Source organism: Coregonus lavaretus (genome assembly GCF_964263955.1).
Source record: "Coregonus lavaretus genome assembly, contig: HAP1_SCAFFOLD_3315, whole genome shotgun sequence".
NCBI classification, from domain to species: Eukaryota; Metazoa; Chordata; class Actinopteri; order Salmoniformes; family Salmonidae; genus Coregonus; species Coregonus lavaretus.
The window spans coordinates 35,728-63,637 of NW_028157209.1; the positions used below are offsets into that span (position 1 = coordinate 35,728).

Here is a 27,910-nt window from a genome sequence, read left to right on the forward strand (position 1 = left end):
CTCGAGTGGTTTAAGGAGAAACATTTAAATGACATGGAATGGCCTAGTCAAAGCCCATACCTCAATCCAATTGAGAATCTGTGGTATGACTTAAAGATTGCTGTACACCAGTGGAACCCATCCAACTTGAAGGAGCTGGAGCAGTTTTGCCTTGAAGAATGGGCAAAAATCCCAGTGGCTAAATGTGCCAAGCTTATAGAGACAAACCCCAAGAGACTTGCAACTGTAATTGCTGAAAAAGTTGGCTCTACAAAGTATTGACTTTGGGGGGGGGGGGGGGGGTGAATAGTTATGCATGCTCAAGTTTTCTGTTCTTTTGTCTTATTTGTTGTTTGTTTCACAATAAAAAATATTTTGCATCTTCAAAGTGGTAGGCATGTTGTGTAAATGAAATGATACAAACCCCCCAAAAATCCATTTTAATTCCAGGTTGTAAGGCAACAAAATAGGAAAAATGCCAAGGGGGGTGAATACTTTCACAAGCCACTGTATGTGGAACTATTACATGCCTTTGCTGACATTTCTTTTACAGTTAGCAACCCATTTAGATACCGCCACTGTGTTTGCTTTTTTTTTGGCCTATGATGGAATATTCAATTAAACGTACAGTCTTTTGTGTTCTGCAGAACAAAATAATGGATATAGATTTTTGCCGTACACGTATCAGAGACACACATTTTTATTTTATTTAACTAGGCAAGTCAGTTAAGAACAGATTATTTTTTACAATGACGGCCTACCCCGGACGACGCTGGGCCAATTGTGCGCCGCCCTATGGGACTCCGGATCATGATACAGCCCGGGATCGAACCAGGGTCTTCAGTGACGCCTCTAAACTTACACCGCTGTGCCATTTGGGAGCCCTCAAATGAATGTACTGGAACGGCAGCGACAAGACTGATAGTTTCTATGAGCGATTCGAGCAGAAATGCAATGAACTGTTCCTGGCAGAAAGCGAAACTCGTAGTAAACAGCCGATCAGAGTAGAGAGGCCGAATCTATTACAACATACTGGACAATATCAATGTTCAGATGAGAGCCAGGTTTTACCACTTTGGTTAATTTAATTTCCTTGGCTTAGTGGACTGATTATTATTTTTTTTAAACTGCACTATCGGTCAAAAGTTTTAGAACACATACTCATTCAAGGGTTTTTCTTTATTTTTACTATTTTCTACATTGGAGAATAATAGTGAAGAAATCAAAACTATGAAATAACACATATGGAATCATGTAGTAACCAATTTTGTGCATACATTTGTTTACTTCCATGTTGGTGAGCATTTCTCCTTTGCCAAGATAATCCATCCAGGTGTGGCATATCAAGAAGCTGATTAAACAGCATGATCATTACACAGGTACACCTTGTGCTGGGGACAATAAAAGGCTACTCTAAAATGTACCGTTTTGTCACACAACCCAATGCCACAGATGACTCAAGTTTTGTGGGAGGGTGCAATTGGCATGCGGACTGCAGGAATGTCCACCAGAGCTGTTGCTAGAGAATTTAATGTTCATTTCTCTATCATAAGCCGCCTCCAATGTCGTTTAGAGAAATTGGCAGTACGTCCATCCGGCCTCTAAACCGCAGACCACGTGTAACCACGCTAGCCCAGGACCTCCACATCCTGCGTCTTCACCTGAGGGATTGTCTGAGACCAGCCACCGGACAGCTGATGAAACTGTGGGTTTACAGAACCGAATAATTTCTGCACAAACTGTCAGAAACCGTCTCAGGGAAGCTCATCTGCGTGCTCGTCGTCCTCACCAGTGTCTTGACCTGACTGCAGTTCGGCGTCGTAACCGACTTCAGTGGGCAAAAGATCTCCTTCAATGGCCACTGGCACGCTAGAGAAGTGTGTCGTTCATGGATGAATCCCGGTTTCAACTGTACCGGGCAGATGGCAGACATTGTGTATGGCGTTGTGTGGGCGAGCGGTTTGCTGATGTCAATGTTGTGAACAGATTACCCCATGGTGGTGGTGGGGTTATGGTATGGGCAGGCATCAGCTACGGACAACGAACACAATTGCATTTTATCGATGGCAATTTGAATGCACAGAGATACCGTGACGAGATCCTGAGGCCCATTGTCGTGCCATTCATCCGCCGCCATCACCTCATGTTTCAGCATGATAATGCACAGCCTCATGTCACAAGGATCTCTACACAATTCCTGGAAGCTGAAAATGTCCCAGTTCTTCCATGGCCTGCATACTCACCAGACATGTCAGACATTGAGTATGTTGAGGATGCTCTGGATCGACGTGTACGACAGCGTGTTCTAGTTCCCGCCAATATCCAGCAACTTCACACAGCCATTGAAGAGGAGTGGGACAACATTCCACAGGCCACAATCAACAGCCTGATCAACTCTATGTGAAGGAGATCTGTTGCGCTGCATGAGGCAAATGGTGGTCACATCAGATACTGATTGGTTTTCTGATCCACGCCCCTACCTTATTTTTAAGGTATCTGTGACCAACATATGCATATCTGTATTCCCAGTCATGTGAAATCCATAGATTTGGGCCTAATTTATTTATTTAAATTGTCTGATTTACTTAAATGAACTGTAACTCAGTAAAGGCTTTGAAATTGTTCCATGTTGCGTTTATATTTTTGTTCAGTGTAGATATCTCAATCAGTAGTGCTGACTACTAGGCATTTTGTGTCTGTAGCACTGTCTACAAGTAGGCCTACTCGCTGGCATTTGGGTCATTGTCTATGGCACTGATAGTCGCCTGTTCGTGCAGGGCAGTTGTGTGGGGGCATAAGCTGTTAGGGCCTGTGAATATGTGTAAAATGGTTGCACCGCCTACCTGCTGTTGTTTTGTGGTTGGTTGTGGTTGTTTGGTGGATATCTTTGTGATCGTATCATACTGATTAACACCGAAAGTGCTTCACCACAGACCTCATAGCACGTCACTGGCACCTCCAGCATGTTGGAGAGAGTACAGAAAAAACAGTGTTACATAATACCAGTTAATTTCCATTTCCCTTCCAGGTATCATTAACCCATTAACCCATTAACCACAACGTTCTGATGAAACAAGCTTCCTTTTGGGAATGGGAATGGACAAAGTCTGTAATAGAATCAACAGGTTATGACAGAGAAGAGCAGGTACGTGTTGTGGGAGGTTTTCTTATCAACGGTTACAGGAAGCATCAACAGTGCCTTGAAATACTGTGGTCATGATGGGCGTTATGAGGTTGGAAGACTTCCTTGTAATACCACAGACATAAATTCGGAAGACCCCTTTGCTATTTCCACATTTTGTTACGTTACAGCCTTATTTTGAAATTGATTAAATTATTTTTTCCCCCCATCAATCTACACACAATACCTCATAATGACAAAGCGAAAACAGGTTTTTAGAATTTTTTGCAAATGTATTAAAAATAAAAAACTATTTAGACCCTTTGCTATGAGACTCAAAATTGAGCCCAGGTGCATTCTGTTTCCATTGACCATCCTTGAGATGTTTCTACAACTTGATTTGGAGTCCACCTTTGGTAAATTCAATTGATTGGACATGATTTGGAAAGGCACACACCTGTCTATATAAGGTCCCACAGTTGACAGTGCATGTCAGAGCAAAAACAAGCCATGAGGTCGAAGGAATTGTCGGTACAGGATTGTGTCAAGGCACAGATCTGGGGAAGGTTACCAAAAAATGTATGCAGCATTGAAGGTCCCCAAGAACACAGTGGCCTCCATCATTCTTAAATGGAAGAAGTTTGCAACCACCAAGACTCTTCCTAGAGCTGGCCGCCCGGCCAAACTGAGCAATCGGGGGAGAAGGCCTTGATCAGGGAGGTGACCAAGAACCCGATGGTCACTCTGACAGAGCTCCAGAGTTCCTCTGTGGAGACGGGAGAACCTTCCGGAAGGACAACCATCTCTGCAGCACTCCACCAATCAGGCCTTTATGGTAGAGTGGCCAGACGGAAGCCACTCCTCAGTAAAAGGCACATGACAGTCCGCTTGGAGTTTGTCAAAAGGCACCTAAAGACTCTCAGACCATGAGAAAGAAGATTCTCTGGTCTGATGAAACCAAGATTGAACTCTTTGGCCAGAATGCCAAGCGTCACGTCTGGAGGAAACCTGGCACCATACCTACGGTGCATCATGCTGTGGGGATGTTTTTCAGTGGCAGGGACTGGGAGACTAGTCAGGATCGAGGGAAAGATGAACGGAGCAAAGTACAGAGAGATCCTTGATGAAAACCTGCACCAGAGGACTCAGGACCTCAGACTGGGGCGAAGGTTCACCTTCCGACAGGACCCTAAGCACACAGCCAAGACAACGCAGGAGTGGCTTCGGGACAAGTCTCTGAATGTCCTTAAGTGGCCCAGCCAGAGCCCAGACTTGAACCCAATTGAACATCTCTGGAGAGACCTGAAAATAGCTGTGCAGCGACGCTCCCCATCCAACCTGACAGAGCTTGAGAGGATCTGCAGAGAAGAATGGTAGAAACTCCCCAAATACAGGTGTGCCTAGCTTGTAGCATCATACCCAAGAAAACTCGAGGCTGTAATCTCTGCCAAAGGTGCTTCAATAAAGTACTGAGTAAAGGGTCTGAATACTTATGTAAATGTGATATTTCAGTTTATTTTTAATAAATTTGCACACACACAAAAAAACTGTTTTCACTTTGTCATTATGGGGTATTGTGTGTAGATTGATGAGGGGAAAAAAACAATTTAATCCATTTTAGAATAAGGCTTTAACGTAACAAAATGTGTAAAAAGTCAAGGGGTCTGAATACTTTGCGACTGCACTGTACACTGGATTAAATTGTGTGTGTGTGTGTGCGTGTGCGTGCGCGTGTGTGCGTGTGTGCATGTGGTTATGTGGGGGATGTGCAATAAGAAAAGGTGTGTTGAGAGTCCGTCTGTTTGTGTTTGTGGGGGAAGTTGTTTTCTATGCTAACTGTAGGAGTGGAGAGCTCATTAAGTCGACCGTGTGTGTGTGTGTGTGTGTGTGTGTGTGTGTGTGTGTGTGTGTGTGTGTGTGTGTGTGTGTGTGTGTGTGTGTGTGTGTGTGTGTGTGACACACTGATTCTCATAGTGCCAACAGAAAATAGGATACAAACATGTCACGTACACCATTGCACACACATACCCTTTCACACACACACACGTACACGCACTGAGTCAGCAGAAACAGGAGCTTGTTGACACAGCTGATGAACCTGTGTGTTATTCTTCAATTAAACTATGGATGAGTTCCGAGCCAAGGAACTCCCCTCAGCCCTGCTCAAGTTACACGATTGCCAAATCCCTTTCTCTCTCTCTCCCGTTATCAACTATCTCTTCTCTTAACTCTTTGCTTCTCTCTCTATATATCACTCTCCTTTTTTTGCCATTATTTTTCTTTAACCCCTCTCTATTTGTCCCCTGCCATCCTCCATATAGGTGGGTCCAACATATCACCAGATGGCTGATTAGTTATGTCACTACATTCTTATCTCTACTATAGACTTCCTCTATGTCAGTCAGTCTGTCAGAGCAGCGGAGGCTACAGTGGCTTACTGTACAGCAGGGTTCCCCAACTGGCGGGTGATTTTATTTGACCCCCCCCCCCCCAAAAGAAAAAATAATGTTCTGAGCATTTTTTTAAATAAACACCAGCAAATCAGCTCCAAGTGATTTTAATTTTGGAAATCTGTTCCAAAGTATTCCCACACATAATAGTGAGATATACAGTATGTGATCGTATAAAACTGTACGTTTGAAATGATTATGTTTTAGTCAAATATTATATCTGTTTGGGCTTCTTGCGGTCAATTTGCAGTCTACAAATTATTTGTAATTATGTTCTGGCCCCCTGACCATCTGCTCAAGAAAAAATTGGCCCGTGGCTGAATCTAGTTGATGGATAAGAGCGTCTGCTAAATGACAAAAATGTAAATGTAAATTATCCCTGTTTATACTGTATTTTCTGCATACCTGCGCGCAGTTCAAGCCTGTAGTACCACACATCACAAGCAGAGGGCAGAACTGCAGTCATGTGAAATTGGGCAAACATCCAACCATGTCAAAACATTGATTTTAAAGAAAGGGGGTAGTAATGAATGCCTGGTGCCTTTTCAGTAGCCTATAGCCTCAGAAAAGGTCAGATGATCATGAGAAAGTTGTCACAATGTTTTGATCCAGATCCTTATATTGATAGTTGTAATTGGAAAAGGGAGAGCTGTAACCTATGTGAAGAGAAATACCACCACCACAGCGGGAAAGGATGTTTCCCTTTTTTCCTCTCCTCATTCAACAGCTGTGGTGTCGCACACGTTCGGTGCTGAGATATTTTAAAAGGCCGGTCAGTCCATCTGTCCGTCTGTCAGGTGGTCTGTTGGCACCTGCTGCGAGCTAGCTTCGAGGGAAAACTGAGAATCCTTGTATCTCCCTCTTACACACTGGTGAAAACGGGAAGCCACGGCACGCACGTTCCAACTTTCCATGACAACGCACAGTGACGCTGGCCACAGACAGTTGGCCGGGCTGACCACTGTTCACATGCCCAGACAGCGGCCACTGGAACGAGCCGGCTTGGTGGTGTCCCCGAACGCTCACTCCCACGTCCAGATTCGGTAAACGGTTCCCGCTGTCCAGGCAATATTGTAGTCAGACCGGGAAATTCATCGGTTGCAGGCGCTTCCAGATGGTTTTTGATTTTTTTATGCGCAAAGATGCATAAGTATATGTCAACATTTTGAAAGATAAAAATGGAATCACCTAATATAGGCTATAGAGCACATCGGATGCTAATTGGATAATATCTGACATGACAGATTGTCAACACAATGCATTCCTTAATTTATATGATGGGCAAGGTGGTATATTCCATCCTCAATAGGGATCGTTCTGTGCGTAATTTGACTTTTTTAAAGAGTCAAGTCAGATCACTTTTTTATAATGATGGTTATTATGGGGATGATGGTTGTGGTAATAACTTTTAGAACTGCATAAAGTAACTTTTTGCATAAAGTTAAAGAAATCCTATTTGAGGGGAAATTAAGATTCACAGATAAAGTCAATTAATAGACTACTACTGGACAAGTCAGTGTTGTTATTGATTATTGAGGAAACAACAGTTTCACAGTAATGTAATGTATGTAATATAACCAATTTCTCTTCAGGACATATTGCAACACATACAGCACACATCAAAACAATAAATCATAGCAACAAAGACCATTTTGAATTTTGACAAATTTTTTCACTTTAACAGTAGCCTGAGGTTATCACCAAAGCACCCTTGGCTGAGGCGATAGAAACCGGAAATATCTGGTTTTAAGGGAGACAGTATCTTCAACCTATTCTCATCAAAAATATGAACAAAACATGTAAAGTGTTGGTCCCATGTTTAATGACCTGAAATAAAAGATCCCCGAAATGTTCCATATGCACAAAAAGCTTATTTCTCTGAAGTGTTTTGCACAAATTTGTTTGCATCCCTGTCAGTGAGCATTTCTCCTTTGTCAAGATAATCCATCTACCTGACAGGTGTGGCATATCAAGAAGCTGATTAAACAGCATTCTCATTACACAGGTACACCTTGTGCTGGGGACAATAAAGGGACACTCTAAAATGTGCAGTTTTGTCACACAACACAATGCTACAGATGTCTCAAGTTTTGAGGGAGCGTGCAATTGGCATGCTGACTGCAGGAATGTCCACCAGAGCTGTTGCCAGATAATTTAATGTTAATTTCTCTACCAAAGTCGTTTTAGAGAATTTGGCAATATGTCCAACCGGCCGCACAACCGCAGACCACGTGTAACCACGCCAACCTAGAACCTCCACATCCGGCTTCTACACCTGCGGGATCGTCTGAGACGAGCCACCCGGACAGCTGATGAAACTGTGGATTTGCAGAAACCGTCTAAGGGAAGCTCATCTGCGTGCTCGTTGTCCTCACCATGGTCTTGACCTCCTGATTGCAGTTCGGCGTCGTAACCGACTTCAGTGGGCAAATGCTCACCTTCAATGGCCACTGGCACGCTGGAGAAGTGTGCTCTTCACGGATGAATCCCTGTTTTAACTGTACCGGGCAGATGGCAGACATGTGGGCGAGCGGTTTGCTAATGTCAACGTTGTGAACAGAGTGCCCCATGGTGGCGGTGGAGTTATGGTATGGGCAGGCATCAACTACGGACAACGAACACAATTGCATTTTATCAATGGCAATTTGAATGTGCAGAGGTACAGTGACAAGATCCTGAGGCCCATTGTTGTGCCATTCATCCGCTGCCATCACCTCATGTTTCAGCATGATAATGCACAGCCTCATGTCGCAAGGATCTGTACACAATTCCTGGAAGCTGAAAATGTCCCAGTTCTTCCATGGCCTGCATACTCACCAGACATGTCACACATTGAGCATATTAAGGATGCTCTGGCTCGACGTGTACGATAGCGTGTTCTAGTTCCCGCCAATATCCAGCAACTTCATACAGCCATTGAAGAGGAGTGGAACAACATTCCACAGGCCACTATCAACAGCCTGATCAACTCTATGCAAAGGAGATGTGTCGCGTTGCATGAGGCAAATGGTTGTTCTGATCCACGCCCTACCTTTTTTAAAGGTATTTGTGACCAACAGAATCTAGATTAGGGCCTAATTTATTTATTTAAATTGACTGATTTCATTATGTGAACTGTAACTCACTAAAATCTTTGAAATTGTTGCATGTTGCATTTATATTTTTGTTCAGTGTACTTTCCTTTTCACCTGAAAACCGGAAGTTGGGACCCCTCTCAGATGTGTATTTTACGCCTGCTACATTAAAGTGACGAAGTAAATTTAATTAAATTGCCAAAATTATATAGCCTAATTCGCTTACTCCTGTCTATACAGAAATAAATAAAATCATTCAAAATAGGCTACTACACCAGAAAGCATGATTTGGCCACAGAGGATCATTAGCTTCTTTAAAATACAAAAATGTGGATTGTTTTAAATCGCATAGCCTACAGTCCAAATGGCCTGCAATTTCAGCAGTGCGTGCGGCAACTACCAAATAGATAAATGTTGAGTTGCAACTGTCAGTAAAAAGCAGAGAGACCCAGCCAGGCATATCGCAATATTTAAAAATACAATAATGGAAAAACAGTTTGGAAAGCAAATGGCTATTGCTGTAATGAGAAGACAGTGAAAACTCTCCAATCTGTCTTTTAGTTATCAAAATTATCAACTTAATTGAGCATATTCACTACCTCCAGGTTAGATGGATGTCATATTGTATTTGTGTCTTCCCTTTTCGTAGGCCTATGATATGGATCAGACAATGTCGTTTTTATTGATCTGTTTGTCAGTGACAGCAGAGTAGGCTATCCTGTAATATTTGTTGTATTAAAAAAGATTCTGGTAATATCTCCAGTGATATAATTGTAGTAGAATTGCATTAAATGTGTTTATAAAAGGCCAACATTTTCCTGTACAAAGAAAAGAGAAGAAATGAATCTGATATAGCCTAGGCCTACTCTATGCCACTACATGCTGGATTGAACAATATTTTTTTGCGAACAGTGATTGAATTATATTATTAGCCTAAATTATGGCTATCCAATCTAATCATCACATTAAGAATAGTAGGCTATACGTCTGCAAATGCAAAGATGCATGGAATGCTTATTATAAAGGTGAATTTTTATGATGAAAATACAGTGGGGGAAAAAAGTATTTAGTCAGCCACCAATTGTGCAAGTTCTCCCACTTAAAAAGATGAGAGAGGCCTGTAATTTTCATCATAGGTACACGTCAACTATGACAGACAAAATGACAAAAAAATTTTTTTTATGAATTTATTTGCAAATTATGGTGGAAAATAAGTATTTGGTCAATAACAAAAGTTTCTCAATACTTTGTTATATACCCTTTGTTGGCAATGACACAGGTCAAACGTTAACTGTAAGTCTTCACAAGGTTTTCACACACTGTTGAGGGTATTTTGGCCCATTCCTCCATGCAGATCTCCTCTAGAGCAGTGATGTTTTGGGGCTGTCGCTGGGCAACACAGACTTTCAACTCCCTCCAAAGATTTTCTATGGGGTTGAGATCTGGAGACTGGCTAGGCCACTCCAGGACCTTGAAATGCTTCTTACGAAGCCACTCCTTCGTTGCCCGGGAGGTGTGTTTGGGATCATTGTCATGCTGAAAGACCCAGCCACGTTTCATCTTCAATGCCCTTGCTGATGGAAGGAGGTTTTCACTCAAAATCTCACGATACATGGCCCCATTCATTCTTTCCTTTACACGGATCAGTTGTCCTGGTCCCTTTGCAGAAAAACAGCCCCAAAACATGATGTTTCCACCCCCATGCTTCACAGTAGGTATGGTGTTCTTTGGATGCAACTCAGCATTCTTTGTCCTCCAAACACGACGAGTTGAGTTTTTACCAAAAAGTTATATTTTGGTTTCATCTGACCATATGACATTCTCCCAATCCTCTTCTGGATCATCCAAATGCACTCTAGCAAACTTCAGACGGGCCTGGACATGTACTGGCTTAAGCAGGGGGACACGTCTGGCACTGCAGGATTTGAGTCCCTGGCGGCGTAGTGTGTTACTGATGGTAGGCTTTGTTACTTTGGTCCCAGCTCTCTGCAGGTCATTCACTAGGTCCCCCCGTGTGGTTCTGGGATTTTTGCTCACCGTTCTTGTGATCATTTTGACCCCACGGGGTGAGATCTTGCGTGGAGCCCCAGATCAAGGGAGATTATCAGTGGTCTTGTATGTCTTCCATTTCCTAATAATTGCTCCCACAGTTGATTTCTTCAAACCAAGCTGCTTACCTATTGCAGATTCAGTCTTCCCAGCCTGGTGCAGGTCTACAATTTTGTTTCTGGTGTCCTTTGACAGCTCTTTGGTCTTGGCCATAGTGGAGTTTGGAGTGTGACTGTTTGAGGTTGTGGACAGGTGTCTTTAATACTGATAACAAGTTCAAACAGGTGCCATTAATACAGGTAACGAGTGGAGGACAGAGGAGCCTCTTAAAGAAGAAGTTACAGGTCTGTGAGAGCCAGAAATCTTGCTTGTTTGTAGGTGACCAAATACTTATTTTCCACCATAATTTGCAAATAAATTCATTAAAAATCCTACAATGTGATATTTTTGATTTTTTTCCCTCAATTTGTCTGTCATAGTTGACGTGTACCTATGATGAAAATTACAGACCTCTCTCATCTTTTTAAGTGGGAGAACTTGCACAATTGGTGGCTGACTAAATACTTTTTTCCCCACTGTATGCTTTCCCAAGTGTAGCCTATGATCAAAGGTCTTGTTCGACATTGCAGCCAGACTGACTGATCTACAAAGAACCTTGCATCATAAATAACTACTCATTGTTATTTATTAGTCAGTCAGTCTCAATTTACCCATGATACATTACGGATTTGATCCACATGGCCATTGTCAAGGTTTGATTGATGAACCTCACTGCCCAATCGGTCAGTATCAGAGCACTGCGATCTGACCTCACAATTCTGTCAAGATTGAGTAACCACGCCCACCCCTCCCTTTAGCCAATGAACGACTTTCGGGACTTTTCTCAATTTTGAACTCCTTGCGTCCTCTCCTCGCTCCTCGCCTCCTTCTCAAAAACCATTTGAAGAGAAGGTCAGAGAGGCGGGACCTCTGGCTTTCTAATCCAATGGGGTTTGAGAAGGAGGCGAGGAGAGAGGACCCGAGGAGTAGCCAAAGCAATTGAAATTTTGACCCGGGGCTTCCAATCCCTTCGTGCACACGACAATTCGACAGTATATTCGCGGCTCGAGAGACAGAACCACGGGGAGAAGTTGTAGACCTCCAAAACTATTTTACGGTGATGTGTTAACGACAGTAGGGTAGAGGAGAGCTGGGATCATTCAAACCGGGAGAACGAGCAGAAAGCGAAATTAAACCGCAGTTCATGTCATGGTTGGAAGTTTTGACAGATCGCATATAACAGAGTGGATTCTTTGAGTGTTATTGTAAGCACAATTCTGGGGTTGAGATAGGAGTGGAAATTTCTGTAATCGCATTTTCTCCTTTTCCAATGGACACGCATTTGGAGACGCCTGGTACACAAAGTAGACCTATGGAATTACTTCTGTAATGTGGATTGCAATTTTATTTGAAAAAAATAAAGGTCTACTTCAGAACAATGTGAGAAGATACGCATCCTGGATTTTCATATTTCTGGATATCTTGAAAATTATTGGCAACAGTTGAAGGTCGCTATGCTCAAGGGATTTTTGCTCAGGTGTCTTGCCTGCTCCGACCGTGGGACCAAAATGGATTTGACGCCACTACAACCCCCCGTCCCCCTTTAACAGAAGTTCTAACAGTTCTTACACTTTGTTATTAACCTACTGTTTTAAAATTCACAAATGCTTTGGAAGAAATCGCAAGACGACCGCATGGATTTTAAATCGACATTTGCATTTGGAATTTCAATCATGAACTTTGTTGACAGTTTGATAACCTTATTTCTCCTGACGCTTCTGTATTTGTCAGCTGTCAAGGTAAATAATGTGTCATAACAGACCCAGGGTCTCTAAATGGACGTCAAGAAATGTATTATATTTGTGAAACATGGTCAAGTGTAGGTTGTCCTTGTCGCTCCCCTTGATAGGTCATTGCTCATGTTTTAACAACCTCACAATGTTTCGTGGATTCGGATATATTTAAATAGCAATTACGCTAATCTGACACTGCTCCAATTTAATGTATTTACTCTCTGCTGTGGTGCGTTTGTCGTTCACAGAGGTGGAATAGGCCTATGTAATGTTTTTTAACGAATGTTATGAACTTTAGAGTCTAGACTGGTGATTGCGGGCCTGCTCAGAACCACCTTGGCGATATTATTACGCTTTAAAGGCGCAGCGGCATTTTGAATTTGCAAAGATATGGCAGCAGGTTCGCAGCCTGCACACTCGATCCTATAGCTTAATTTTAGTCGGCACTATCAGAATACCACAAGTCCACTACCCACCCACATTTTAAATGAACATTTCTGAAAAATAGTGCATTGGCTTCATATTTTATTAAGGATTTAAAATTACTTTAACGCTTTAAAATGTAGACTTTGACGTAGGCCTATGCTGGTTTGCAAATCATTAATCAAGATTTTGAAGCCTCCACATAACCCTTGAGCAAAAGTTTAGGAAAAAAAACCACAAAAAAAACCCAATATACCTCAAAAGGAGACACAGGACTGAATAGGTTACTCCTGAATTATATCGAATTGGCCTATACTTTCTCAGCCCACCTCTCTCTCCCGCACCCCCTCATCAGTCAACCCGTGAACACCCCATGAGACCTGTCAAGCGTTTGTTATTAAACGAGCTCTAATAATCAACCATGTAGAGTCAAAGCTTCTGCTGCTGTCGCAAGTAATAATATAATATAATATGCCATTTAGCAGACGCTTTTATCCAAAGTGACTTACAGTCATGTGCGCATAAATTTTTTACGTATGGGTGGTCCCGGGGATCGAACCCACTACCCTGGCGTTACAAGCGCCATGCTCTACCAATTGAGCTACAGGGGACTATTAGTGGTCGTAATTAGTAATATCATTAAAAACGACATCAATAAGAGCCTTTGAGGTGTTGCGGCTCTCATAAGTCCCAATCGCCAGACCCTCACACCACCCAAGGGGCGGGGACTGCTGCTACCTGAAAAGAAACGACGGGTCTATTTTACTTTTCAGGCTGGGGTGAAAATGGTCCAGCCAAGTCACCCGTGATATAAGTCAGTATTCGACGTCCATCCATGTCTGAGGAAGTCGGGAAATGACGTGGAAACTGGCCACTAGGGGCAACAGTGAGCGCTGTTACCTTCAAGTAGGTTTCAGTGTTGTGGATGGGGATTGTGGATGGGCATCTGCCTCTGATTCCAAAGATTGCAAGTTCGAATCCAGCGATTGAAAGTTGTTTTTGATTTTTTTGCTTTAAGCATATTCCAAACCTTAACCTTACCTTAAACATTCGGAGTTAATGCCTAACCTTAAGAATGTGGAGTTAATGCCTGAACTTAACCCTAACCTTAAACATTTGGAGTTAATGCCTAAACTTATCCTTAAACACTTTGAAATTTGACGTTTGGAACAACTTTGAAATTTGATGTTTAAGAAACATGGATGAATGTGTAATTCCGATGTGAGACTGAGAATTGGTAGCAGCGGTCACAGTTGAGGTTGATATTATGCGCTTGCATTGTTCCGACTAAACTCCGTAGTCCTCAGTGAAAGCCACTTGGTAATGCATCTCCCGGCCTCACGCAATCCTGGGCAGCAATTGCACGAGTGTGTGTGTGTGTGATGATGATGATGATGATGATGATGATGATGATGATGATGATGATGATGATGATGATGGTGTGTGTGTGCGTGCGTGCCTGTGTACGTACTTGCTTGCATATAAGTGGATAGATGCCAACCACTGTGGCAGGACTGCTGACAGAAATCCCCCCATGGAGAAATGTCGCAAACTGTGGGCTGGATGCGGGTCATTGTAGCAACAATTAACAAGTGTGGTCTGTTGAGTTGCGTAGCCTACACTCGCATAGAGAATTAAATGGTTACATTTGCAAACAGGCGTACAACTAATTCAATCTTCACAGTGAACGACAATGTAGGCCTTGGCTTTGAAACAAAACAAACAAACCAGTTGATATTTGACAGCGGCCAATGTCATATCGTGTCTGCGCCACGTAGCCTCTTCGGTTACAATTTAGTCAATGTGAACTGCACTGTAATATGACATTCTTAAATGTAAGGCTACAATCTAACCTCCAATTTGTGTGCCCCTTTTCCTTTCTCCCGTGCAGAGTGCCCACATACCGAAAGAAGGATGGAGGATTTCGCATGACGGCGGTAGGTGTAAGGCACCGTGGGAAAAGGGTTTTCATTGGGCTCCCTCGAAGGCAAACTGCCAATGAAACGGGGTTTGTGTGGTTCACATTGAGAGCACAGGGAGATCCACACCGCCTGGTGGACTGAAGCGTAACTGCACTAGGTCCTCAGGTTGGACGAATAGGCTCCAACATTGAAGCCATAGTAACACATTTCAACCAGAATGTTGTCAATTTTCACTTATAATCTCCACGAATTCCATTTGAAATATTGTGTGAGGTTAAGATAGGGAAATGTTATGTTAACAGGATTTTTATAGAATGGAATTTAGTCTCTGGCCCTCTTGGCTTCTTTACACAAGCATAAGTTGCACAATATATTTGGAAAGGAGCTGCTCTCGATCAGAAGCTGAATGTTATATGTGATATTGTTTCATACTATGTTTGGTTTGGCTGGTATAGGACACTGCAGGGGGTGTGCTATGATTTCCCATTTCTCCCTTACTCTCCAAGAGGAATCAGAGTTGTTGTCTGTCTGTGGTATCTCAATGTCTTTCTCAACATGTGCAGCCCCAGGCTACAATGTTTTTAGTGCTTCAGTGCAGAAGGTACCAAGCTTTGTGGGGCTGAGAGAGGGAGAGAAAGAGGGAGTCAGTACAGAAGCATACCAGAGCCACAGTGTGAGAGGAAAGGAGAGAGACACCTTGATGGGTGAGATAATATAATAATAAAATATACAATATAATGTACATATGGCATGTACTGTAGTAGACGCTTTTATCTATAGCGACTTACAGTAATGCGTGCATACATTTTTGTATGGGTGATCCCGGTGGGAGATGCTGGTTGTTGAAGGGAAGTTAATGTGGTAGATGTATATTTTGTAATATGCATGTGTGATCTTGCCAAAGCAGCCCTGTGTTTGTGTTTGTTGATTATTTACAGTATGTGTGTATGGGTTCTTGGTATACTAAATGTGTGTGTATGTCTCTCCTCAGTGATATCCTTCATGGAGGTGTACAATAAGAGCCTGTGTCAGCCCAGGGAGCTGCTGGTAGAGATCGCACAGGAGTACCCAGAGGAGGTAGAACACATCTTCATCCCGTCCTGTGTGGTGCTGACACGCTGCGCAGGCTGCTGCAATGACGAGATGCTACAGTGTACTCCAACCTCCACACATAACGTCACCATGGAGGTGAGAGACTGACCCCTGACCTTTGACTGTTTAACCCCTTACCTCTTACATTTAGACTGGAAACCTCCCCAAAATGTCATTTATAACATAATTGAGGTGAAACCCTTAACCCCATACTTCTTTCTCTCTCTCTGTTAATTCCTCTATCTCCCATGTCCCCTCACAACACAGTAACATCACTATGGAGGTGAGAGCCCTTAAACTTTAACCTTTAACCCCATAGCCTCTAGCCTCCCCCTATCCTCATATTCTATAGTATCCCTTTCAGGAATCTCTCCAGCCTCTTTCTGACAATCAATATACCGTATGCTACATGCGTGTTTCAAGTTATGTGGGTCTATGTATGTAGATATATGTAAGGGATAATCAACGAGGGGCTATGCGCTCTATGGAAAATATTGAATGACGTGGAAGCTTCCACGGAGTTGCATTATTTTCCAGAGAACATATAGAGCCCGAGTTGATTATCCCTTACATATATCTATACTTTTACTTTCAAAAGCAACTCAAAGATAGAACATGTTAGCAAGAGATGGGACCAAGTCACCATTTTGCAAGTCTCAAGTCTGAATCTTAGAGTCTCAAGTCCAAATCCAAGTTCCAAGTAATAAAAATCCCTAATTTTGGGTTTGAGTCCTCAAGTCAATGGTTAAGTGTTTTATGCCAATTTCATTGCAATTGCAATGCATCCGTGATTTTGGACAGACATGTTTTACGAACTGCATCCTTTCCCCCCCACGACCACATAGTCTTTGAAACCGAATGCAACGATTTTTGGGACCAATAATGGCCTAATGCACAGCTGGCACTAGGTCCCAGAGTAGTGGGGCAAATTGTTTAGCCTCGGGCCTGGAGTTTTGCTAATCTGGTAACCAAACCAGGTATAAATCAGGACCCTATAGGGTCTGACAGTGATTAATTAGTAGTTGTAAAAAGGTATTTATATGGGCAATGGGACCAGATGTACATTTTAGTCATTTAGCAGACGCTCTTATCCAGAGTAATTAGGGTAAAGTGCCTTGCTCAAGGGCACACCAACAGATATTTCACCTAGTTGGCTCAGGGATTTGAACCATCAACCTTTCGGTTACTGGCCCAACACCCTTATCCACTAGGCTACCTGCCACCTAGGTATACAGATATTCTCTAAACAGGTCAAATGGGTTTTAAAGAAATTATGGAAAAACTCCTGGCCCTCGGGAGGATGGAAACCCTGTCAAACTGCAGCAACCTTGTACTTGTTAATATTAATTATATTTTAAACCAGACTTTCCTTTACACAGACACAACCATTGCAATTGGACAATAGAACTCACAGGGTTGAGCTTGCTTTATGCAGGTTTGCATTGCATAGGCCTATGCAACTGCAATTAAAAGTAACTCGCACAGTCTATTTATGTAATCAGTATTGTTTATTTTTTATTCATTTCATTTAATACTTTTGGATTGAAAAGTTCAAGGTAGTCTAGCCAGTCAGCCCAAGTTTGAATATAGCCTAAACCAAATTTGATCACATTCACATTTTCTCCTAACACAAATATATGGGCAATAAATAGGCTACATAACCCTGCCGAGAGGGGACAGGGAGCATTGGCTGTAGCCTATGCAGCTGCGGGCTGCAGTTGTTATCAGTAGCCTAGTTGATCAGACTGAGAAATCGTCTCGTTTTCTTCCTATACAGTTTAGGTGTAGGCTGCTGCAACATTTCTGTGAAGAGTTCTTGCTTGTGTATGTCGGTAGTGATGTGTTATCACTTTTGCTAAATAAATATTGGAGGACAGTGGAGCGGCGTGCGCTTTGCTAGATTATGTGCTTTGTGCCTGGCCTGCGCAAACTGTGATTTCCGTGAATCTGATTGTTCAAGACACAGAACAGAATGCACAGAACCTGCAGCACTCTGATATGAAGGACAGATAGGCTTACATAGTGCGCGAGATGACATATCGAGTCTCTGGAGTCATACAGCTCAAGTCCAAGTTAAGTCACAAGTCATAGATGCTCAAGTCAAAGTCAAGTGGCAAGTGTTTTTTATTTTTGCCAAGTCAAATCTTAAGTCGCAAAATGTGTGACTTGAGTAGTACTTGAGTCCAAGTCACGTAACTCTAGTCCACATCTCTGACTATAGCCATTGGATTCTACCGTGCAAATATACCGTGCGTTATAGGGAAATAATGCACGCTCTAGAATGCCCTTCAAGCCAATCAGAAACGTATTCAACAATGCCATGATATATGTAAGGGATAATCAACAAGGGGCTATGCGTTCTATGGAAAATAATGAATGACATGGAAGGTGTGTTCCACGACGCAAAGTTGCATTATTTTCCAGAGAACGCATAGAGCCCCGAGTTGATTATCCCTTTTATACCATGGCTATAATTTAACGGATTTGCGGCAGGAAATGTGTTCATTTGCTGGTAAAAATGTGTTCAACATCCACTGAAGTAGCTAGCAAGTTTACTAGATAGCTACAGTAGTTGCCGTGGTAACCAAACAAACAGACTTGCTAGTTTAGCTAACCAAACCATCAGTCCTAGCTTGCCATTATGAAAATCAAATTCAACAATGCCAGTAAAGTTTTCAAATATACTTTTGCTTTCAAAAGCAGCTCAAACATAGAACATGTAAGAATGAACTATAGCCATTGCATTCTACCGCGCAAATATACCGTGCATTATAGGGAAATAATGCACGCTCTAGAATGCCCTTCAAGCCAATCAGAAACAAGTATTCAACATTGCAATGGTATAAAAGTGTGTAAACAATATATGTGCGTATTGTATATTTGAGTATAATGTCAGAGAGCAAATGGGAAAGGAGAGAGTCTATATGTGTGAGTATGTTTGACCGTTCTATATTGGACTCTGTCTTCTCCTGTTTTTGTTTCCACAGATAAAAAGAATAAAACCCCAAAGGCAACAAAATGATATCTTTATGAGTTTTACAGAACACAGTGCATGTGAATGCAGGTAAGACATGTTTAAGTATTATTTTGTAAACATGCTGCAGTTACGCACACACACACACACCTTCTATCTAATCCAGTGTTCTTCTCAGTTCAGGGCATATGGAGGTCTTCTACGAGGAATTCAGGGGTATTTACTGTAAACCGCGATATTGATTGTCTCTGTTAGATAACTAAAAGTACGTTCCTACTTCCGGGTGCCATCTACAATCACACTGAGCACTGATCAAGGCCTGTATCCACAAAGCGTATAAGAGTAGGGGTGCTGATTTAGGGTCAGATCCCTCCTGTACATATTATCGTATTCATGATGATTTTAAGGCAAAACTGATCCTAGATCAGCACTCCTACTCTGAGACACTTTGCAGGTCACAGAAAAGTGACACGGTATGAACCATGTATCAGCTTTTCCTTTAACACCATAGCTACTCATTTAACATTTTATAAAGATTTCTATCCTACATTCAGTGTGTATAATTTTCCACATTTTCATAACCAGCATATAAACTACTCATAAACCATTAATTCATAGTTTGTTAACCATTAGTAAACTCTTTGTAAATGACTATGTTTTCACAACTCTAACTAGTTTATAAGTAGACTGCATAGATTTACATGGTTTTCTCCTAACCTATTGAGAGTACTGTGAAATTAAATGTGACGTTTCACAATTCTTGGCCTCCTGTACCCACTGGATTACCTGTGAGCCAGAGGATTCGTTGCTCCATAATCAGTTATAGGGAAATGAGCTGTCAAGTTGAACAACAAAATAGACTTGACAATCGGCTATTGTTATCAGATAGTGTGTATTTGTGTGTGTGTGTGTGTGTGTGTGTGTGTTGTTGTTGTTTGAAAACAAATCAAGGAGATAAGCCAGGGAGAAAGCCATCCTTGTCATGACTACTTAGGGATCAGGGATGGAAAACACTAGAGTAGCAGAGTGCTACATGGCCACCCAAGCTGATCCCTGTCTATGTATATCTATCTGTCCACTGTTGATGATCTGAATCTGTTTACAAAGAAACAAACGGTGGGCTGTATTTTGTATTTATTAGGGATCCCCATTAGCTGTTACCAAGGCAGCAGCTACTCTTCCTGGGGTCAAAACACATTAAGTCACTTACATCACATATAAAACAAAAGATAAAACAGTACATCATATAACATTATTACACCACTACATATCTACAAAACAACATGTATAATACCACCTTAAAACCATATTACAATGTATGTGTGTGTAGAGTGCGTGTGCTAGCGCTTGTGTGCGTATGCGTGCGTATGTACCTTTGTGTGTGTCTCTTCACAGTCCCCGCTGTTCCATAAGGTGTATTTTTACCTGTTATTTAAATCTGATTCTACTGCTTGCATCAGTTACCTGATGTGGAATAGAGTTCCATTTAGTCATGGCTCTATGTCAGGGGTGTCAAACTCATTTTAGCTCAGGGGCCACATGGAGGAAAATCTATTCCCAAGTGGGCCGGACCGGAAAAATCATGGTATATATATAACTTAAAAACAACAACTTCAGATTGTTTTCTTTGTTTTAATACGATCAACATACAACATAAAGCTGGAGCCTGAGGACAGTGTGTCCAAAATAGTACAAGCACAACATCACTATTAATCATAAAACACGTCAAGTTTATTTGAAAATTCTAAAGAAAAAGAACACACAAACACACAATGCCTCAGTGATTAACAGAACTGTTTCACAGATCACAGAACTATATCAGGGTGTCATTTCTCAGGCAGAAATGTAGATAAAAATAATGAAATCCTGTTCCCCAAACAAGTGCAAGAACCACAGAGTCAAGAATAGGTTAAATATACAAATAAAATAAAAACAATTAAAAACAATAGCACATCAACATAAAAACATATAAACATAAAGCTGGAGCCTGAGGACAGTGTCCAAAAGCACAACATCACTATTAATCATAACAACTCAAGTTATTTGAAAGTTCTGAGGACAAAGAACACACAAACACACAATGCCTCAGTGATTCACAGAAGTATATCACAGATCACATAACTATATCAGGGTGTCATTTCTCAGGCAGAAATGTAGATAAAAATAATGAAATCCTGTTCCCCAAACAAGTGCAAGAACCACAGAGTCAAGAATAGGTTAAATATACAAATAAAATAAAAACAATTAAAAACAATAGCACATCAACATAAAAACATATAAACATAAAGCTGGAGCCTGAGGACAGTGTCCAAAAGCACAACATCACTATTAATCATAAAACACCTCAAGTTATTTGAAAGTTCTGAGGACAAAGAACACACAAACACACAATGCCTCAGTGATTCACAGAAGTATATCACAGATCACAGAACTATATCAGGGTGTCATTTCTCAGGCAGAAATGTAGATAAAAATAATATGAAATCCTGTTCCCCAAACAAGTGCAAGAACCACAGAGTCAAGAATAGGTTAAATATACAAATAAAATAAAAACAATTAAAAACAATAGCACATCAACATAAAAACATATAAACATAAAGCTGGAGCCTGAGGACAGTGTCCAAAAGCACAACATCACTATTAATCATAACACCTCAAGTTATTTGAAAGTTCTGAGGACAAAGAACACACAAACACACAATGCCTCAGTGATTCACAGAAGTATATCACAGATCACAGAACTATATCAGGGTGTCATTTCTCAGGCAGAAATGTAGATAAAAATAATGAAATCCTGTTCCCCAAACAAGTGCAAGAACCACAGAGTCAAGAATAGGTTAAATATACAAATAAAATAAAATCAATTAAAAACAATAGCACATCAACATAAAAACATATAAACATAAATCTGAAAGCGTTGCTCAAACTGCCGTAACAGTCCCGTTATTTTATCTTTGAACCGCTTCATGTCTGCCACATGTTGGGTCGCGCACACATTTTTCAGACAGGGGAAGTGAGCTGCATCACCACCGGCAAGTTGCGTCTCCCACAATGACAGCTTCAACTTGAAAGAACGTATGCTGTCATAATACTGCGTGACAACTTTGTTGCGCCCTTGCAGCTGTTTGTTCAAGTTATTCAGGTGCTCTGTAACATCCACCATAAATGCAAGGTCCTGCATCCATTCTGCGGAATGAAATTCTAACACTGGTTTGCCCTTTTCTTCCATGAACTGTTCAATTTCTTCTCGTAAATCAAAGAAACGCCTCAGCACAGCACCTCGGCTTAACCATCTTACCTCTGTGTGGTATGGCAGGCCATAGATGTGGTCTTTCTCTCTGAGAAGGCTGTCAAACTGGCGGTGATTCAGGCTTCTGGATCGGATGAAATTAACAGTTTGGATGACCACCTTCATGACGTTATCCATCTTTAATGACTTGCAACACAAAGCCTCCTGGTGCAAAATACAGTGAAAAGTCAAAAAATCACGTCCTCCATTTGCAGATTGCACTTTCTCTCTGAACTTTGTCACAACGCCTGCTTTTTTCCCGATCATTGAGGGCGCACCATCTGTAGCCAGGCTGACAGCGCGGGACCAGTCCACTCCGACCCTGTCCAGCGCGCCGACGAGTGCGGTAAAAATATCAGCTGCTGTCGTTGTATCTGTCATCGGCACCAACTCCACAAACTCCTCGGTGACAGTCAATGTGTCATCAACTCCGCGGAGGAAAAAATGGCCAGTTGTGCAACATCTGTAATGTCCGTGCTTTCATCAATTGCAACTGAAAACGCAATAAATGACTTTACTTTTTGCTTCAACTGGCTGTCCAAATCCACTGAAAGATCGGAAATCCTGTCTGCAACTGTGTTTCTTGTCAGGCTGATATTTGCAAAAGCCTGCCGCTTTTCAGGGTACACAATCTCCGCTGCCTTCATCATGCATGTTTTTACAAATTCACCCTCACTAAATGGTTTTGAAGCCACTGCGATTTCATTAGCAATGAGGTAGCTAGCTTTCACTGCAGCGTCACTGATGTCTCGGCTGTGAGTAAACACAGACTGCTGTTTCTTCAGATCCGACAACAGTTCATTCACCTTCTCTCATCTCCGCTGTCCTTGAAAGTTGTCATATTTGTCGGCATGAAGACTCACATAGTGGCGACGAAGGTTATATTCTTTCAGCACTGCAACATGCTGTGAACACACCAAACATACAGCTTTCCCATTCAATTCCGTGATTAAATAGGATGACCATTTTTCTTGGAACACTCTGCACTCTGCGTCCACTTTTCTCTTTTTTGACAGAGACATATTGGGGCAATGAGGGTGCCAAAGCACATAATGTTAAAAGTAGAAGCCGTAATAAATATCGCGGGCAAAACAAAGTAGCTCATTGGCTGCACGTGCTTGACCTACTTGCTCTGCCCCGGTATAAACAGTTTGCTTGCTTAACACAATTGCTATTGCGCCATCCAGTGGACGCAATTGGAACAGCAGTTTATTTTATTGAAAAATTGCAGCGCATTTTTATACTTTACAAATGTTTATTTTTTTTATTTTTTTATTTTTTTTTAAATCATCTCGCGGGCCGGATTAAACCCGTTTGCGGGCCTGATCCGGCCCACGGGCCGTACGTTTGACACCCCTGCTCTATGTAGTACTGTGCACCTCCCATAGTCTGTTCTGGACTTGGAGATTGTGAAGAGACCTCTGGCGGCATTTTTTGTGGGGTATGCATGTGTGTCCGAGCTGTGTGCTAGTAGTTTAAACAGACAGCTTGGTACATTCAGCTTGTCAACACTTCTTACAAAAACAAGGAGTGATGAAGTCAATCTCTTTTCCACTTTGTGGCACCTGACCACACAATGGAATAGTAGTCCAGGTGCGACAACTAGGGCCTGTAGGACCTGCCTTGTTGATAGTGTTGTTAAGAAGGCAGAGCAACGCTTTATTATGGACAGACTTCTCCCCATTTTGGCTACTGTTGTATCAATATGTTTTGACCATGACAGTTTACAATCCAGGGTTACTCCAAGCAGTTTAGTCACCTCAACTTGCTCAATTTCCACATTTTTCATTACAGGATTTTGTTGAGGTTTAGGGTTTAGTAAATGGTTTGCCCCAAATACAATGCTTTTAATTTTTGAAATATTTAGGAATCACTTATTCCTTGCCCCCCATTCTGAAACTAACTGCAGCTCTTTGTTAAGTGTTGCAGTCATTTCAGTTGCTGTAGTAGCTGACGTGTATAGTGTTGAGTCATCCGCGTACATAGACACACAGGCTTTACTCAAAGCCAGTGGCATGTCGTTGGTAAAGATTTAAAAAAGTAAGGGGCCTAGACAGCTGCCCTGGGGAATTCCTGATTCTACCGGGATTATGTTGGAGAGGCTTCCGTTAAAGAACACCCTCTGTGTTCTGTTAGACAGGTAAATCTTTATCCACAATATAGCAGGGGGTGTAAAGCCATAACACAAGTTTTTTCCACCAACAGACTATGATTGATAATGTCAAAAGCCGCACTGGAGTCTAACAAAACAGCTCCCACAATCATTTGATCATCAATTTCTCTCAGCCAATCATCAGTCAATTTGTTTACTGTAAAATAGCATTTTATCTGGTCAAACACCATTTTTTCCAAAAGTTTATTAAGGGTTGCTAACAGGCTGATTCGTCGGCTATTTGAGCCAGTAAAGGAGGCTTTACTATTCTTGGGTAGCGGAATGACTTTTGCATCCCGCCAGGCCTGAGGGAACACATTTTCTAGTAGGCTTAAATTGAAGATATGGCAAATAGGACTGGCAATATCGTCCTCTAATATCCTTAGTAACTTTCCATCCAGGTTGTCATTGTTGATATACAACAATACTTTTTTTACCTCTTCCACACTCACTTTACGGAATTCAAAAGTACAATGCTTGTCTTTCATAATTTAGTCAGATATACTTAGATGTGAAATGTCAGCGTTTCTTGCCAATTAAAAAATCACTAAAGTAGTTGGCAATATTGGTGGGTTTTGTGATGAATCTGATTAAATGAATGATGGAGCCGAGTTTGCCTTTTTGCCCAAAATTGCATTTAAGGTGCTCCAAAGCTTTTTACTATCATTCTTTATATCATTTATTTTTGTTTCATAGTATAGTTTCTTCTTCTTTTTATTTAGTTTAGTCACATGATTTCTCAATTTTCAGTATGTTTGCCCAACTGTTGTGCTGCTAGACTTATATGCCATACCTTTTGCTTCATCCCTCTCAACCATACAATGTTTCAATTCCTCATCAATCCAAGGGGATTTAACCGTTTTTAGTCATTTTCTTAACAGTTGCATGCTTAATAGTAAGGTAAGGGCTGTAAGGTAACGTCATGTTGTTTGTTTCTGTCTCTCAGGCCAAAGAAAGAAGTGAAAGAACAGAGAGAAAAGTGAGTACAGACTCTTGCTCTGTGTTGATTTGAGAAGCGATGTCTATTATTTTCTTGTCTATCCATCTCTTTGGCATTGTCTTTCTCCCTCTATCTTTCACTGTCCTCTCGCTCTCAAACTCTCTCTCTCTCACACACACTCTCTCTCTCTCTCTCTCTCTCTCTCTCTATCACTCTCTCTATCGCTCTTTCTCCTGTGCTCACACATTTTCAGCATTTCTCTCTTAAAATGTGTGTTGTTACACACGGTATACAACAGTGTATCAAATGATCACTTACACTACCATGTTGGCACAGATCCAATGAGCTTCCTGAAGTTCACAAATAATCACATCCCTTTTATCCATTCTAATATCATGACCCTTTGAGCTCTCAGGTGAGACACACGGAAAACCCCTAGAATGCTTCACTCAGGTGAATAAGTGACACCTGATGAGGTCAATGTCCTCTGCTCCTTTCATCTAATGTCGTTTTATATACACATGCTGCTCTTTACATTCCTCTGTTATGATCCACCCTTCTGTCTCTGTACCTGCCTTTAAGTATGTCTCAGGGTTCATGTCTTTAACTCTGTTTTACAAGATCCTGTGATGTGTAGATTTCAATGTGTCTTTTTAGATACCCCCTTTAACTTTTTTTTGTGTGTGTTTATGGGTCTGGCTAGAGTGGATTTCTTGTACTACAATATTTTCCCCCCTCTACATATGATTCTCTAGTTTTCCTATTGCCTAAACCTATGGGATTACCAGGGTCTTTGGTTGTATTTAGGTTTTATATGTAATATGTCCAGCGGTATAGATAAGGGTTTGTTTCTGCGACCCAATCTGACCGACCTTGTTTTAACCATTTATGAGTCTGAAGGCTGATGGCTTTAGTGCTCCCTGCCACCATGTTTCTACACTGAGATGCCCCAGGGGTTGTTCAACTCTTGTTTTGAATGCTACCGTGCTTTACTGTTTGCTTAACTTTTACACCTGACCGTGCTGTGGTGACGGCAGGGTTGGATTAAGAAATCATAGGCCCCAGGGTGTGAGGACAGACACAGGGAGACAGGAAGCAAGTACAGGTTGTGAACATTTAATGAAAAAACTGACATATAACACAACAAGAACAGCGTCTGGACAAGGGGAACAAAACAGCATTAATACAGACACAGGGATCAACCTGGGGAACAGACAGATATATAAGGGCAATCAACAAAGGGAAGGAGTCCAGGTGAGTCCAATGAGCGCAGATGCGCGTAACGATGGTGACAGGTGTGCGTAATGATGGGCAGCCTGGCGCCCTTGAGCGCCAGGGCAGGGAAGCGGGAGCAGGCGTGACACAGGGCTTAGATATTTTATAGGGCCCCCCTCCCCTTTTCAGGCGCTTGCAAGTGCACACATTCTTTTATGAGCCTAATAATAAAGACGTAATTTAACTGTAAAAATGTTTTTTTTTTAAAAAGTTTTATCTGCCTCTTGGAGGTTGCAGTAAAAAAATAAAAAATGTATACATTTCAATGTAGCTCTGCTTCAAGGGCCCCCTACAGGCTTGGGCCCCTGGGCTTCAGCCCATGAATGCCCCTGCATTAATCAGGCCCTGGGAGAGGAGCCTCCTGGGTAGTTAGTCACAGTGGTGTTAATGATGGTACAAAAGACCTCTGAAGATCAATGAGCTGGATCAGTCATCCTATGGAAGCTAACTCTAGTCTAGGTTCACCCAATCATTGTGCGGAAATGTTCCTTTCTTGTCACATTTTGTTATATATCCTGCACCTGTTAAATCTGCTGGTAGTGAATACACTACCTGGAGCTCATTGTTATATCAAACAAGTTGAACAGGCAGATCATTCAAGATTTACTTCGAAATTGGACGTCTGTCCGTGTCCTAAGGACATCGGGAAATGCCTTCAAAACCGGACACTAGGGGCAACAGTGGGCGCTATTATCATCAAGTAGGCTTGGGTTTTGCTAGGGTGTTGTGGACGGGGGTGGTGGACCCTCATCATCCTATGACTCCGGATCAGAAGGTTGCATGTTTAATCCCAGTGGTGGACCCTCATGTTTTATTTTTAACCCTATCCCAAAACTTAACCCTTAATTTAACCATTCAGAATGAATGCTTAAATGTAATATTTTAATCCCATCCAAAACCTTAACCCAAAACCTTAACCCTTAACTTTGAAATGTGACGTTTGGAGCAACTTTGAAATTTGACATTTGGAGAAAAGTGCAAAAAACGTCTAATTCTGCAGTGAGACTGTGAGAGCTTGTTGAGTTCAATCAGCCAAGACTGCTGACCCAGATTAGTTGAAAGAGAACTAGGCTGAACCTTCTAGATGGGTTAGCTGACAACGTCACGAAAAAGATGTGCACGCTTAAATGGGTCAGAAGTCCGTGAGTTGTGATTCTAGATGGCCAGATAGCTACCAACAGTGACAAGAAACGGCCATGTGGGGAATTGTAAGTGACTAATTTAATCTTGTTCTTGATACCAAGTCTTGTTTTGAGGTGTTTTGACCGATTTCATGTCAATGCTATCCAAATCCACTAGTAACCAAAAAATCTAAATACATTTTATATGTGATATTCT

General features: G+C 41.8%; 1 protein-coding gene across 2 annotated transcripts; it reads left to right on the top strand.

Annotated features, from left to right (window-relative positions):
* Positions 1-11,741: 11,741 nt before the first annotated feature.
* LOC311125684 (vascular endothelial growth factor A-A-like) lies at positions 11,742-26,769 on the top strand. Of its 2 annotated transcripts, XM_084199716.1 has the most exons (6): positions 11,742-12,511; positions 14,820-14,865; positions 15,414-15,554; positions 15,842-16,038; positions 18,930-19,006; positions 25,304-26,769. In XM_084199716.1, the coding sequence occupies exons 1-6, from the start codon at positions 12,377-12,379 to the stop codon at positions 25,338-25,340; spliced, it is 633 nt and encodes a 210-aa protein (XP_084055842.1). In that variant the 5' UTR covers positions 11,742-12,376; the 3' UTR covers positions 25,341-26,769. The 2 variants fall into 2 exon arrangements, with proteins under 2 accessions (XP_084055842.1, XP_084055843.1); XM_084199717.1 differs by lacking the exon at positions 15,414-15,554 and having other exon boundaries at positions 11,747-12,511; positions 25,304-26,765.
* The last annotated feature ends 1,141 nt before the right edge of the window (positions 26,770-27,910 follow it).

Coding starts and splice junctions, on each gene's coding strand:
- LOC311125684 (XM_084199716.1), top strand. CDS start 12,377: ATGCTTTGGAAGAAATCGCAAGACGACCGCATGGATTTTAAATCGACA. Junction 14,866..15,413: donor GAGGATTTCGCATGACGGCG/GTAGGTGTAAGG, acceptor CAACATGTGCAG/CCCCAGGCTACAATGTTTTT. Junction 19,007..25,303: donor CACAGTGCATGTGAATGCAG/GTAAGACATGTT, acceptor TCTGTCTCTCAG/GCCAAAGAAAGAAGTGAAAG.